The 16,652-nt window shown below is 35.0% G+C and overlaps 1 protein-coding gene across 3 annotated transcripts in view; it reads left to right on the plus strand.

The window, feature by feature from the left end:
- Window positions 1-7,475, plus strand: part of AGO3 (argonaute RISC catalytic component 3) — a 111,091-nt gene extending 103,616 nt beyond the window's left edge. For 2 of the 3 annotated variants that reach the window (XM_012642355.1, XM_012642357.1), the window contains 2 exons: window positions 5,900-6,099; window positions 6,652-7,475. In XM_012642355.1, the coding sequence (XP_012497809.1) occupies window positions 5,900-6,099; window positions 6,652-6,760 (309 nt within the window). In that variant the 3' untranslated portion in view covers window positions 6,761-7,475. The remainder of the gene's footprint in view (window positions 1-5,899; window positions 6,100-6,651) is intronic. The other variant, XM_012642356.1, reaches the window with a different exon arrangement.
- Window positions 7,476-16,652: the final 9,177 nt, after the last annotated feature.

Genomic DNA, 16,652 nt, shown 5'->3' on the forward strand with positions numbered 1-16,652 from the left:
TAGAAAGATTTCAAATAAACAACCAAACAATGCCTCATAAGGAACTAGAAAAGCAAGAACAAACCAAACACCAAATTACTAGAAGGAAAGAATAAAGGCTAGAGAGGAAATAAATGAAATTGAGACTAAAAAAAAAAAAAATACAAAAGGTCAATGCAATGGAAATTTGGTTTTTTGAAAAGATAAAATTGACAAACCTTTAGCTAGATTAACAAAGAAAAAAGAGAAAAGACCCAAATAAATAAAATCAGAAACTAATAAGGAGACATTACAACTGATACCACAGAAATACAAAGGATCATTAGAGATTATTACAAACAAGTATATGCCAGGAAATTAGAAAACCTAGTGGAAATGCATAAATTTCTGGACGTGTACAACCTACCGAGATCGAACCAAGAAGAAATAGAAAGCCTAAACAGATGAATTACGAATAACGAGATTGAATCTGTAATTAAAATCTCCTGTCAAAGCAAAGCTCAGGACCCAATGGCTTCATTGCTGAATTCTACCAAACATTTAAAGAACTAATACCAGTTCTTCTCAAATTCTTCCAGATAATTGAAGAGGAGGGAATTCTTCCAAACTCATTCTCCAAGGCCAGTATTACCCTGAAAACAAAGTAGACAGGGACACACACACACACACACACACACACACAGAAACTATAGGCCAGTAGCCCTAAAGAATATAGACACAAAAATCCTTAACAAAATAATAGCAAACTGAATCCAGTGGCAAATTTAAAAGATCACTCACCATGATCAAGTGGGATTCAACCTGGGGATGGTTCAACATATGGAAATCAATAAATGTGCACCAGGTATGGTGGCTCACACCTGTAGTCCCAGCTACAAGGGAGACTGAAGCAAAAAAATTGTTTGAGCCCAGGAGTTCAAGGCTGCCATGAGTGATGATCATGCCACTACACTCCAGCCTTGGTGACACAGTGAGACCCTCTCTCTAAAAATAAATAAATAAATTTTGAAATAAACATGGTCAGAATGAAGGACAAAAACCGTATGATCGTCTCAATAGATGCAGAAAAAGCATTTAATAAAATTGAACATCCCTTCATGATAAAAAACTCTAAACAAGTTAGGTATAGAAGGAAAGGCCATAAATGACAAACCCATAGCCAACAGCACACTGGATGGGAAAAAGCTGAAAGCTTTTCCTCTAACATCTGGAGCAAGACAAGCATGCCCACTTTCACCTCTTTTATTCAACGTAGTACTAGAAGTCCTAGCCAGAGCAATTGGACAAGAGAAAGAAATAAAGGGCATCCAACTTGGAAAGGAGAAAGTCAAATTGTCCCTGTTTTCAGACAACCTGATCTTATATATAGAAAACCCTAAATATTTCACCAAAAATTTCTTAAAACTGATAAATTCAGTAAAGTTGCAGAATACAAAAATCAACATACAAAAATTAGTTGTGTTTCTTTTTTTTTCTTTTTTTTAATTTTTTTCACCTACACCATAAGCTTGGGAAAATTAGTAGTGTTTCTGTACACCAACAATGAACTAGCAGAAATAGAAATCAAGGAAGCAACGTCATTTACAATGGCTACCAAAAAAAAAAAAAAAAAAACCTAGGAATAAACTTAACCAAGGAGGTAGAAGATCTCTACAAAGAAAACTATAAAACACTGATGAAAGAAATTGAAGAAGACACCAAAAAAATGGAAAGATATCCCATGTTCTTCTCTTCATGAAATGAAAGAATTAATATTGTGAAAATACCATACTACCAAAAGCAATCTTCAGATTCATTGCAATTCCTATCAAAATACCAATGACATTCTTAATAGAAATAGAAAAAACAATCCTAAAATATGTATGGAATCGCAAAAAAAACCCAAATGGACAAAGCAATTTCAAGCAAAAAGAACAAAGCTAGAGGCATCACCCTACCAGACTTCAAAATATACTACAAAACTATAGTAACTGAAACAGCATGATGCTGGCATAAAACAGGCACACAGACTGATGGAATTAGAATAAAGAACCCAAATATAAATCCATGTATTTGCAGCCAGCTGATTTTCAACAAAAAGTACCAAGAGCATTCATTGGGGAAGGGACAGTCTCTTCAATAAATGGTGTTGGAAAAACTGAATATCCATATGCATAAAAATGAAGCTAGACCCCTATTTCTCACCATATATAAAAATCAGCCCAGGCCAGGCATGGTGGCTCATGCCTCTAATCCCAGCATTTAGGGAGGCTGAGGCAGGAGGATTGCTTGAGGCCAGGAGTTTGAGACCAGCCTGGGCATAATAGCAAGACCCCCATCTCTCCAAAAATATTTTAACAATTAGCCAGACATGGTGGTACACACCTGTAGTCCCAGCTACTCAGATGTCTGAGGCAGGAGGATCACTTGAGCCTAGGAGTTCATGGTTAAAATGGGCTACAATCGTGCTACTGCACTCCAGCCTGGGCAACAGAAAAACCAAAGACCCAAAACTATGAAACTACTAGAAGAAAACATAGGGGAAATTCTTTAGGACATTGGTCTAGGCAGAGATTTTATTGAAAAGACCTCAAACCAGTCAACAGCATGAAGAGACAACTTACAGAGTGGGAGAGAATATTTGCAAACTATTCATTTGACAAGTGATTAATAGCCAGGATATACAAGGAACTCAAACAACTCAACAGGAAAAAGACAAATAATTTGATTAACAGATGGGCAAATAAGCTGAATAGACATCTTTCAAAAGAAGACATACAGATGACCAACAGGTTTATGAAAAAATGTTCAATATCACTAATCAGGGAAATGCAAATCAAAACCGCAATGAGGCTGGGCACGGTGCCTCACACCTATTATCCTAGCACTTTGGGAGGGTGAGGCGGGAGGATTGCTTTTGGCCAGGAGTTTAAGACCAGCCTGAGTAAGAGCAAGACCCTGTCTCTACAAAAAATAGAAAAATTAGTCAGGCACATGGTGGCATGCACCTGTCATGTCAGCTACTCGGGAGGGTGAGACAGGAGTATCACTTGAGCCCAGGAGTTTGAGGTTGCAGTGAGCTATGATGACATCACTGCATTCTAGCCCAGGTGACAGAGCCAGACCCTATCTTAAAAAAAAGAAAAAAAAAACATAATATCATCTCACCCCAGTTAGAATGGCTATTATCAAAAAGACAGAATAAAATGCTTGTGAGACAAGGACAAATACTGATGAGGATGCAGAGAAAGGGAAACTGTTATACATTGTTGGTGGACATGTCCATTAGTACAGCCGTTATGGAAAACAGTGTGGAGATTCCTCAAAAAAAAATAAAAATGGAACTACTGTATGATCCAGAGATCCCACTACTGGGTATATTTCCAAAGGAAAAAAAATCAGTATGTCAAAAGAGGTATTTTCACTTCCATGTTTATGCAGCACTATTCACAATAGCCAAGATATGGAAACAACCTAAGTGTCCATCAACAGATGAATGAATAAAGAAAATGTGGTATATATAATGGAATACTGTCCAGCCATAAAAAAGAATGAAATCCTGTCATTCACAGCAACACAGATGAGCCTAGAGGACATTAAGTGAAATAAGCCAGTCACAGAAAGATAAATACTGCATGATCTCATTCATATGTGGAAGCTATAAAAGTTGGTCTCCTAGAATAGAGACTACAATAATAGTAGAGGTGGGGGAAGGGGCAGAGGGAAGGAGAGATAGCCAAAGGTTGGTTAACAGATGCAAAGTTACATTCAGATAGGAGGAATAGTTCTAGTATTCTATTGGTACTATAGGGTGACTATAATTAACAAATTATTATATATTTTCAGAAGCTAGGAGAGCACATTTGGAATTTTCCCAGCACAAAGAAATGATAAATATTTGAGGTGATGTGCTGTTTACCTAATTTGATCACTATGCATCATATATGTTTATCAAGATATCACATTATATCCCATAAATATGTATAATTATTGTTTTAATTAAAAATAATAAAAGCCATAAAAAGTTGATAGTACCTTCCAGGGAGAAAACCTGTGTGACTGGAGTACATATATATATTTTTTTTTTTTTTTTTTTTTGAGACAGAGTCTCACTCTGTTGCCCTGGCTAGAATGAGTGCCATGGCGTTAGCCTAGCTCACAGCAACCTCAAACTCCTGGGCTCAAGCGATCCTCCTGCCTCAGCCTCCCAAGTAGCTGGGACTACAGGCATGTGCCGCCATGCCCAGCTAATTTTTTCTATATATTTTTAGTTGTCCAGATAATTTCTTTATTTTTTTAGTAGAGACGGGGTCTCACTCTTGCTCAGGCTGGTCTCAAACTCCTGAGCTCAAACAATCCGCCCGCCTCGGCCTCCCAGAGTGCTAGGATTACAGGCGTGAGCCACCGCGCCCGGCTTGGAGTACATATATTAACCTAATGTTTTCTCCCATATTTCCTAAGGAACTCTGCTACTGTGGCTTTTTTTTTTTTTTTTTTTTTTTTTTAAAGACAGGGTCTCACCCTGTTGCCTAGAGTACAATGGCATCATCATAGCTCACTGCAACCTCAAACTCCTCAGACTCCTCAAAGGGCTCAAGCGATCCTCCCACCTCAGCCTCCCGAAGAGCTAGGATTACAGGCATGAGCCACCACAGCTGGCCTCCTGTGACTTTTTAATAAATATCACAGAGGAGAAAAGAAAAGATTATCTGTTCAAATAAGTTTTGGAAATGCTATTCAGCAGGTTTTTTTATTCTAGAACTTTTGGAGACTGTTGATATGCAAATCAATCTTCAAGATAGGAATATTTCTCCAGCATATCTAACCAGAAACTTTAGGGAACAGTTTTCCTTTGGGACACCAATTTGAAATTTCTGCTCTAGTGAGCAAATAACCAGAATATTTTACAGTGACTAAAGACTGTTCTTTACATATCTTCCCAGCTTTATTTGAATTTTCAAACTTCTCCAAGATCACGATAGGAGTCCTGTTTTTTACCAGCTAAAATTAAAAACCCCAGTCATTTCTAACCATAAAAATTGGTTGGTTTGTTTTTGTTTTTGTTTTGAGATGGAGTCTCAGTCTGTCATCTAGGGTAGAGTACAGTGGTGAGATGATAGCTCACTGCAACCTCCAACTCCTGGACTCAAGTGATCTTCCTCAGCCTCCCAAATAGCTAGGACTACAGGCACATACCACCATGCCCAGATAATTTTTTTTTATTTTTTATAGAGATGGGATCTCACTGTGTTGCCCAGACTGATTTCTAACTCCCGGCCTCAAGTGATCCTTCCTCCTCAGCCTCCAAAAGTGCTAGGATTATAGGCATGAGCCACCTAGCCTGGCTGAAGTTTATTTTTTTCTAATCACTACTTTTAACTTTACCAGTAACAGATCCTTTAACAACATATTGGCCAAATTCCATAACTTCTTAACACTTTTAGTTATTTTACTAGTGTTTACAGCTTAGTCCCATTCCCCAGCTCCCCACTGTATTTTGAGGTAAAATTGTCATGTAGTCATACACTATTTGGCCTTTTGTGCCTGGTTTATTTCACTTAGCATAATGTCTTCAAGGTTCATCCATGTTGTAGTATGTGTCACAATTTTCTGTTTCAGGCTGAAGAATATTCCACTGTGTGTATATACCACATTTTGTTTATCCACTCATCCATAGAGGGACACTTGAGTTGCTTCCCTCTTTTGGTTGTTATGCATAAGGCTGCTTTGAACACAGATGCCTTTTAGGCATCTGTTTGAGTCCCTGCTTTCACTCCTCTTTGGTATATAAGCAGAATCAACTAAATTTTTTTAATTGATTATTGAAATAGAATATGTTTTATTAATGTAAAAAGCTATTTTTTACATAACTTAGTCTGTGCTGAATATATATTTAAAAGTTTAAAGATCAATGGAATATGCCATTGCCTTCTCTGTATAGGGTACCAGCCGTCCTTCACACTATCATGTTTTGTGGGATGATAACTGCTTTACTGCAGATGAACTTCAGCTGCTAACTTACCAACTCTGCCACACTTACGTACGCTGTACACGATCTGTGTCTATACCTGCACCAGCGTATTATGCTCACCTGGTAGCATTCAGAGCCAGATATCATCTTGTGGACAAAGAACATGACAGGTAATATAAAAGCATAACAAATATAGATTCTCACCCAAATCCAAATATGGTCTGCATATTAGGATTTTCTTGGGAAATTTCTTTAAGCATTTCCCTGTAAGTACGTGCCTGTCTGTTTGCCATAAAGTACTGCCACTTAGAATTAAAGTTCCACAAGTTATTAGAGGAGTCATTGATCCGTATGAAAAGTGATAATAGTCAGAACTGACTGACTGCCCAAGAAGGTTTTCTATTGCAATATGCTGTCTAGGCTCATTCGTAATAGAACGATATAGTGATTTAGTTGTTTGCCACATTAATTCAAAGGAAAGATTATTGGTAATAATAAAAGCAATACATCTATAGAGACAAAATGATATCATGTCTGGGATTTGCTTCAAAATTAACCCTCGGGAGGTTAGAGAAGTAAAACAAAATTGGCCTTGAGTTAGGCCATTATGCCAGTCTCTGTATTGTAATATTTTTGAAATTTTCTACAAGAAAGAATATTTTTCAGAATTATTACAACAGAATAGAAAGTTTGTTTTGTCTTCATTGCCACTTCTCTTACAGTGCTGAAGGAAGTCACGTTTCAGGACAAAGCAACGGGCGAGATCCACAAGCTCTTGCCAAGGCTGTACAGATTCACCAAGATACCTTACGCACAATGTACTTTGCTTAAAAAGTCTGAGTATATTCTCTGAGAGGAAGAACTGAAAGATGAATCAACATACAACGTATGTTTCCAGTGGAGTCAGTTGAGTAGGGATACCTCTAGCCATACAGAAACCAACACTGTGTGGGGGCCAGGGTCTGATCCTTATGTTGATACAAGGAAGATTGTTTACTTCATCAAGGAACACAGCATAATTATGCAATATGAAACCAGCCAACTGCTTTTTGTGCGGTCTCCTGTAGGAAGTATCGCAATTGTTTTGTTTTCATTTCTTGTAGTCTAACCCTTTTAATGCCTTTACCTCAAGTTGCTTGGCAGCACAACTATCTTTGCAAAAAAAGTAAAGAAAAAGTAAATGATGGTTTAAAAAATACACACCTACATGAATAATCAAAGTGTGCACAATTAAGTTTGCAAAAAAATTAATGTGCATTCATATATTCTTGTAAAAGGTGTTCGTATTTTTTAAATATATACATGCATACTTCATATGCATATATATCTAATCTGGATTGATAATAGATATATATGTATCTGTGTATATATATTTTATAATTCATTCCATTGGGGAACTTTCTTTCCCTTTTAATCTCCCCTCACTGCCACCTTTATTTCTCTCTACCTCCCTTGCCTTCATCGCCTACATTGTTCTCCTAATGCTACCAGTGACATTCAGATGTTCATAAAACTGGTTCATTTGAATGTGAAACATGACAAACTAGATTTCTACTTTTATTTTGCACACTCTGCTTCTGTCTCCTATCTCATACACAATTCTGAGTCCTCAACTCTTGATATTGCTGTCTTAACAAACAAAATTATTTTATATATATATATAAACACATACACACACACATATATATCTGTTTTTGTGAGAGTGTGTGTCTGTCCCCTCCTGCTCTGAACATACATTGGCCATTTGTGCAGTGTGTACATAAGCAGTAGCAACTTATTCTTTTTCTTTAGTGAGTTTGTTAAAGCTGCTATAAATATAAAACTTTGTCAGAAGTTGTAACTCTTTCTCTCTGATAAGTTATATGCATTCTAAAGTCTTCTGTTTGTATAGGTTATACATGGAAATCCCTTAAAGCTTTTATAAAGGGTAAATATTTTAAGATTGGAACTCTGTAGGGTTGAGGCCTCTGAAATTGGGTGGAGAAAAAAGGGAGTGTAGGGGATTTTTTTGTTTTGTTTTTTGATAGTTTACTTGCTGCCTCTCATACCTTAATGTGATTTTCATATATATATTTTTATATATATGTATGTGTGTATATATAAACATATATGTATGTGTTTTGAAGTATAGCTTCCTTTTCTTTTATATTTATTAGAATAGTGCTTTAATAATTATAGAACCGTATTGGCAACATCTTTTATAGAAATATAATCATGTTTATTTTAAGAACTGACAACTTGTTTTTGCTATCTTTTAGTGCAATAAGCAATTTCAAAGGAAAGTTGTGTCTGCTTGACATCTGTACCACAGATAATAGGAGGAACAGGTACCTCCATAATTTTAAAAGGACAAAGTAATACAGCCTTAATTTCAGAAGGAAAGTTTTGTAATTTTCATTTTTAAAGCATATCTTTTAAAAATCATAATGAAAATGAAGAAAGTGAAATTGCATAAATGAGTCTGACCTTAAATATTAGAAATAAAGTTGAACTTTGAATTAAGAAATGATAGTGAACAGCTTAAGATTTAGAAGATATTTAAATTCTTTGAAAATAGATCATGTTTATAGAGGAACCATACTGGCTAGGTTCTCATTTTCATTTACAGGAAAATGTAAGATGATTTTAAAAAAACATTTTTTGCTAATTTATCACCAGTGTAACTTTCCTTTTAAAATTAAGGTGATAGTGACAAAGGAAGTTAGGACTTTGATTATTTTAAATGAATAAATCACTGAAATGTTGGGGAAGGTTTTTATTGATTTCACTTTAAGATATTAAAAAGTACTATAAAGCTGTCAAAACCGAGTTTATCAGTAACATTGGATTCAGGGGAGCTTTGCACTTTGTAACTCATGAAAATTGCATTTTGACTTGGTTTTTTTGTTTTTTGTTTTTTTTTTGCACTGGTTCAGAGTATAGATACTACAGATTGTTTCCAGTGGGCATTGTTGTTAGCCTTCCAGAATTCCATCTGCACATGAAAACTAACGGATTTAGATCTTTAGTTTCTTTTACCTGTAATCCACTATTATTGCCAATTTACTGTATTTTGAGCCTAAGATCTGAGCCCGTGTCCTCCAACAGGCATGAAATCTTTTGTCCCTCTGCCAGAAATCTAAGAAAGTACTGTATTTTGTATGTTTATTATTTTGAAATATCTGAAATGCAATTTACAACACTGTTTCAAAGAGCTTTACAAAAGGTAATATTTATATGGTACATACATTTTTTCTCCCAGCCTTCTCCCCTCTCCTCCAAAAGAATTTTCTATAAAATATGTTTTCTTTAACACTGAAATTTCACCGAATATAGTCAGTGGGCAAGAGAAGAAAATAGTATATCCCACATGGTAAAAACTTAATTGGTCTATGCTTGCTTATTATGAATAAAGCATCTGCCTTTATCCATGGGAGCCGCACAGGTTCATGTGGGAAACGTTAGGGAACAACTGCAGATACCCTTTCCCTGTTTACTCCTTTACCTAATTGTTAGTTGCTTAGTCTCACATGTGCTAGAGTAAAGCCCTTAATTTAAATCTATTTGGAAGGATTTTTTTAAGAACAAAAATATTTTTTCTAAAATACAGGCCAGGCATAGTGGCTCACACCTGTAATCTTAGTGCTTTGACAGGCCGAGGCGAGAGGATTGCTTGAGGCCAGGAGTTTGAGACCAGCCTAGGCAACATAGCAAGACCCTGTCTCTACAAATATAAATAAATGAATTAGCTGGCATGGTGGCACATGCCTGTAGTCTTAGCTACTTGGGAAACTGAGGCAGGAGGATCACTTGAACCCCAGAATTCAAGGTTATAGTGAGCTATGATCAGGCTACTTGTACTCAAGCTTGGGTGACACAGTGAGACCCTGTCTCTAAAAAGATAAAATAATAAAATATAAAGCTTTACCTTTTGCCTGATTTTTTTAGAGTGTACTTACATGTTCAGCATTGCTAGTTTAAGGTTGATTAACTTGGAAGAATATATATAGTATATATCTATTTTGCTTATTAAAAGATTGGCATATAGAACAATTACAAGAAACTTTGTGCTTAGAATTTTAAGATAAAAGGCTAAGTGACAACTGCTTCTTGAAATTTGTTCTAATTATTACTGCACTTCTGGTGTAGGATTTCTAATATCTTTTTTATTTAAAAAAAATGTTTTTGACCTTTCTACTCCTGCCCTTGCTCACTAACTATATCATGAAAGCTAAATTTTGGTCTGCAGTTTTCTATGATGTATCTTACAAGAGTGACTTTAAAATGTCATTCCCAGCATAATTGATTTTCATATGAAGAAGAGTTGGGAGTTTAATGTATATTCTTGATGACAATTATGTCTGTAAAGTGCAGATATATGTTACTATATTACAGTACCAACTTACTGGCATTGAGGACCATACATTTATAATATTGTAGCTGCTATATTTATTTAGGTAGAGTCTCACAGTTACTGCACTAAACAATGAGATGAGCAGGATTCAAGGCTAGTGTTAGACCCCTTTTTTTTCTACATAAGAATAAGGACATGAAATATCTAGGTAACAAAGGGTGCTGCCATTTTATTTTCAATTTAATATCAGGATAGTCTTTGTTTTAGAAATGTAGGTTTCGACTTACAGTTTTGAAAAGGGTACCTCAGCCTTCTTAGTACTGGTTTTTGGCACATTTTCACAGAAAAACAGGTGCCCTTTCACTTTCTTAATAGTTACCTTTTAACGAGTTTCTTGGAAAAACTATTCTTCTGTGGAAATATTCCTGTTTATAACCTATTAATTTATTTCTCTTCCTAGAAGTCAGTCTGGAAGGGATTCCAGTAGGAATATACTGAGTGTTTTGGAGAGTACTTTATAAAGATTCATCTCTACCGTCTGGCATAGGGACTTCCAGCCTTCTAAAGACCTGTACTATAATAGTTTTCCAGGCTAGGTTCTCTATGACCCAGCACTGCCTAATGTTTGCTTGTATACGCTCTAATGGATTTTACTATGACAGACCTCCTAACAGACTTAGAGTCATGACAGAGTTAAGGTATGTCTAGGGAAATAAAAGCTGCGTTGCCATTCAGTAAGAATGGCTGGCGGAAGATGTCCGTGTTAAAGGAACCAGAAGCACTGAGAGTGCCAGTTATAGATCTGAAGTATTTAGGTAGATTACAGACTAGGAATTAGAGACCATTCATTATTCAAGGAACTTGGTCTGTTCAGAGGCTGACATGAATTTGGCAAGGGCAGTGATTCTTACAAAATTCAAGAAGCAAACCACTTGGATACAGCTAGAATATTTTGTAGTCTTCCCATTTCAAACTTGATATTAATGTTTTGCCAAGAGGTTTAACTGACAACTTTGCAAAATTTTCACTCAGTATCATTAAACCTGAGTTAAATGTTTCACTCATCCTCTTAGGATGTTCTCCTGTTGAAGAGACAAGTTGCCCTTAACAGTAACTTGCTACTTAAATTACCTCTTATGAGTTAGTAAAGCTGCACAAAGACATCATTAGTCTGGCATCTTTATTTTTGGCTTTTTTATCAGTATGAAGTGTTAGTCCTTTTCATTCTTTTTGAGAATTCATGGATGTCTTGAAGCTTCCATAGTAATAGTTAGGAGGCTTTACGTCAAGTGGGGCCTCCCTGAGTGCTAGTATAACCCTGATTTAGAGTCCTCGTTTTCCTATTTCTCTCCCATTTCGTCATATAATGCACTTTGTGATTCTATAGGAGTCAAAAAATAAGCCAAGAATAGATATGTAAAAATCAGTACAGAAATCAGAAAGTGAGACTTCTCTCCAAAAAAATCTTTTTTAAAAAAATTTCTGTTTATGCTAAAACATTTTTAATCAGTGACAATGTTAGGAATGATAAATGTGATTAGTGAATGCCAAGCTGAGTCCCAGGAAGGGCAGAGGGAAATATATATATTAATGTAAGTATATATATGTCTCACAAAGGGAAAACCTGTTTTGACTTTTTTCCTACTTTTAAAAATAGTACACTTAAGTTCATAATTTTCCATGTCAGCATAATTTTTTTAACTAAGATACAGTGGTCAAGGCTTGTGCTAATAATATCAAATGCTAGTTGAAATTTATTTTACTTTACCCATCAAAAATAGTACTCTAGAGTTTTATAGCATTGATTAAATCTCAAGAATCTTTTGTTCTTAAAGTATGGAAGTTAAAGATCTTAATTTGAATTAAAGATAGAAGAATGATAAATTTCATACAGAGGGTTGAGATTTACCAATGAGAAACCCTGTCCAAAGTATCAGGTAACAAACAATGCGACAAAATTAGAATCCTGTCAGATTATCTGTCCAGCCACTGGGCCCCCTTCCTTTTTGAAACCAATGTCTGAAGTAACCAAAATCTGATTTTGTATCTATGTTAGGGTCTCAGTAAAGCAAAGATGTTCTTCAGGGTAGACTCTGAATTAAGTTTTTAAATCATTTTTTAAAGTGAGGCGGTTCTTAGAAAGTGCCTTTTCAGAAGATGGTGCTGTAGATTTTTATTTTTCAAATAGTATGAGGCTAAAAATTTTAAAGATAAATTATTTTAGAACTTCAAGAGTGTGACAGTTTCATATAAATAATGTTATTCATTGTCCTGCATCTGGTCCAAGGGAACCAAGAAAAGCTTTTATGCAGTAAAGTGTCTAGGTAAATGCTCACCAAATTTATTTTTGTAAATTTAAAAACAATTTTTAAACAGAATTAGCCGTTTTTAAATCCTCAACTGTGCCAGAGTTAATCTATAATGGACGTAAGACAGCAAATCTGCTTAACTTTTTAACAAGATTAAGGATAAAGTAGCAATTACCCAAAGGGAATGATAACTTGCCAGGAATTATATGTCATAGACTACTTTTTTTCAGCATAGATTGACCCTTTTGTAAGGTTGTAAAGGCAACCTTTTCTAATTATTATTAAGGAAGACTGCTTATAAAGGGAAAGCCAAGTCATCATTCAGATCAGCTTAAGAGAGAAAGCAAAATGATTATATTACTATCTTTAAGGAAATTTTATTTTTTAGACACCAAGAAATATTTTAAATGATTTCTTCTTTTTTCTAGGGTGGGAGAACCATGAAAAATGATGAAAAGGCATTTAAAAGGGCATGATCAGTTAATTTGAAATAGAATATACAAAACTGGGCTTTATCACATACTTGGGAGATAAAATTTTTTTTAAAAACACAACAAAATCAGGCTTTGGAGGAAATAAGCAAAATAGCAAGGTCCTTCTTACTTATTGGAAATTTAGTAATCTACCAGGAAACAATTCTGCCCTGTACTAGGAAGCAGTAAACAGCAGTAAATGATCACCTAATCAGTTCTTGCTTGTGAATTTGGTGAGCATTCCTCCAGAAAAGACTAAAAACAAACAAAAAACACCACACCTCAGTAACCTTGTATGCTGCATTATGTAATAATGATAGTAAAATTATACTGATTGTTTGGAGTGTACTGTGTCTGTTTATAAATATACATGCACATTAAACTTTTTCATTTTTTGTAATGTCTTAATAGCAATTATGAGTTTATTTTTGTTAAGATTAATTTTTCTATTGTGATGTTTATATTTATTGGCAATTCATGTGCAACTTTTATATTTTGCTTAGATGTTGGTTTTAAGGTATTTTATTTTTATAGATATTTCTAGCTTTTCTTCTTTCTTTGTAATATTAGCAAAGATTAAGATGGAGTGTTAATATACCAACCAAACTACTAATTCCATAAAGTCTAGGGTTTGGGTTTTTACCAATAAACCATTAATGCTATTTTCTAACTTAGAATATTTAATGTTGTTTATATTATGGGCATTAAGACAGTCTTTAGACAGATTTCTACATGTGGATGGGAGGTGGGACTTTTCTATAAATTAGATTTTTTTTTTTTCTTTTAGTAGCAAACTAACTCTAACTTTATTTTACCTGATTGCAGTTTTTGGGAAACCCGTCAAATAAATGTTATTAATACGTTTCCTTTTTTAACTTTTGATACATTGAAGCTGCTTAAATGGCCACATTGTTCAGCATTAGGATTGTGAATCAATTTTTATAGGCCTGGAAAACAAATAACAAATGGTCTAGAACTCATAGATAATTGACTTTGAAGTGAAATTTCCCCCCCATAATTATATGGAAGATTTATTAGTCTGATCTTTTCTGTAGCATACTTTTAAAGTGATTCAACCCCTGAGTATCAGTGAAGAAATCAAGTTTAAGTGGCAGAGAGGCCAGGCGCAGTGGCTCACGCCTATAATCCTAGCACTCTGGGAGGCTAAGGCAGGAGGATGGCTTGAGGTCAGGAATTTGAGACCAGCCTGAGCAAGAGCAAGACCCCGTCTTTACTAAAAATGGAAATAATTAGCTGGGAACTACTAATAAAAATTAGCAAGGTGTGGTGATGCTCACCTGTAGTCTCAGCTACATGGGAGGTTGAGGCAAGAGGATTGCTTGAATCCAGGAGTCTGAGGTTGCTGTGAGCTAGGCTGATGCCACAGCACTGTAACCCAGGCAACAGAGCAAGACTCCATCTAAAAAAAAAAAAGTAGCTAGGGAGATCCAAGGATAAAAACTGATTAATAGAGTATTTTAGCTAATTGAAAGTTTAGTAGTAATTTATGAGTATGAATTAATTGGAAGGCAGTAAAAAGTGTGATTATAGAATATTAATGTCAGTATATATAGTCACTTCAGTTTCCTTATGACTAGATTAAGATTATTTATATTGGCATATTAACTTTTAATAAAAGTACATTAAAAAAAGGTACTCCCTTAAGAAGGTAAAATATTTCCATTATATTTTTACACTATGAATTTGCTTGGTAAGGAATTTTTTTCAATAAGAAATTAAAAGGTAAACTTTATCATTTACTCTTTTAAATTCTAAACTATTGGCACTCAATATATGATGTTTTACTGTAGTATATTCTATTCTTCCACTGAGAGGGAGGGAAATGGGAAAGTTTCAAGTAATTGTAAATGGGAAAATTTTATTTTTATAGTATGTAAATTTTACAGTTTAAAATGAATAAGCATGTGATTTCATATAGACATTAGCCATTTCATTTCTTTCTGCATTTTTGCCAGTTGTATTAGTTTGCTTTACAATACATTATTCTGAGTTACTTCCTTTACCCCCACATCAAGTACTAATTGAAGACTGGTACTCTGATTATAGGAATTTGTTATACCAAGTAGAAATTAAATATGATTCAAGCAGTCAGATACATTTTTGCTGCAAATATACGTCCCCCTTTTAAGAATATTTATTGTGCTTATAACCTTAACAGTTTTATTCATTATATTTCAACGTGTCCTAGGTTGACAGGCATATCATTCTTGACAGCCAAGCCCGCCTCTAGTCCTGTGTTTTCTTTTTTCCTTCTGAAAGTTCATAGGAACCTGACATACAGAACTTATTTTGCTGTTTTAATTAATTGGCTCCACAAATCCTGGTGCCTGGCATTGGTACCACAGTGGAGTACTTGATGGCTTTGTTCATGTTGAGTCCACCTTCTTCAGAAAGGAATATTTGTGCAATAATAATGTGTCATCCCAAAAAGAACTGTCATGAACAGTCTTACGAGTAGAAAACAGATGGGAGTGTTGGTCATTAGAGCTTTGCTTTTTTGGTTTTATTCTTTCCACAAATTGACTGCGTGCACATCTGTAATTTTATGTTTGAATTTTGAGGCTATACCAGAGACTAGAGAGGGAGATTATGCTGGTATTCAGTACCTAAAACTTTCATCTTTATTTCATGGCTTTTGGTTAGAAGAACAAACAAAAACACTTAATTTTAGCTCTTTAATAGTCTGTTTAAGAACCAAAGAAGGAAAAACTCTTTTGCAAAAATTTTGCATATTTGTCTCTTTCTCTATATAAGAATCTGTGGAAACAGGAAGTCTTTGTAAAGAAATGGACTAAAGGGATTGTGAGAATATAATGAGGGGAAATGAGGATAAAGTTGCTTTGCTGGGATCCTTAGTCAGAAACCTTACAATTGTTTAATAATTGCAGAGTTCTCAGAACCGTGTAGTAAAAGGTCAACTGTTGCTATTTGAACCTACAGAAGAGACCTAAGAAGAGTGCCTCTGTAATCTAAATTTAAATGACATTGTCCCAGACCCAAAGCTGCATCTATTCCCAGTAAATCAGAGAAATCTTGGAAGTTGCTTCTGAATTATAATAAAGAAATTAAACAAAGTATTTATCCTCAAATAGAGCTGTGGCATTGCTTTCAGCATAGCTTCTCCAGTTTTCCCCTTTACATAGAAAACACCAAGCAGGGCCTTCCCAGACTTTAGACAGTCTAGCCTGGTTAATAGATACAATTTGGTCCCATGCAATTTAACAAGAGGAAGATTTGATTTTGGTAACAACAGACTTGATCACCAATAGTAATTAATTACAAATATCTCCCTGTTTCACAGAGAATGATCTCTTGTTATTGATGATGACCCTGCAAATGTACATGTGTCCTTTTTCTAATTCAAAAACCAGGAACAGTAATCACTAACTGAAATCTTCTAGTAGTTTGTCCCTACAAGATTTTTAAAAAATTTTCCAGGAACTTTCTCATTTCTTATCCCAGGTTACAAACCCTTTCCTCTCTAAAAAAGACAGAAAAGAAAATGGACTTAGAGGCAGTTTATGTAGAATTCTATGGGTAAGGCTGGGTGCTGTGGCTCACACCTGTAATCTTAGCACTCTGGGAGG

The sequence above is a fragment of the Propithecus coquereli genome, unplaced genomic scaffold (genome assembly GCF_000956105.1).
Source record: "Propithecus coquereli isolate 6110/MARCELLA unplaced genomic scaffold, Pcoq_1.0 Scaffold178, whole genome shotgun sequence".
In the NCBI taxonomy this organism is placed as follows: Eukaryota; Metazoa; Chordata; class Mammalia; order Primates; family Indriidae; genus Propithecus; species Propithecus coquereli.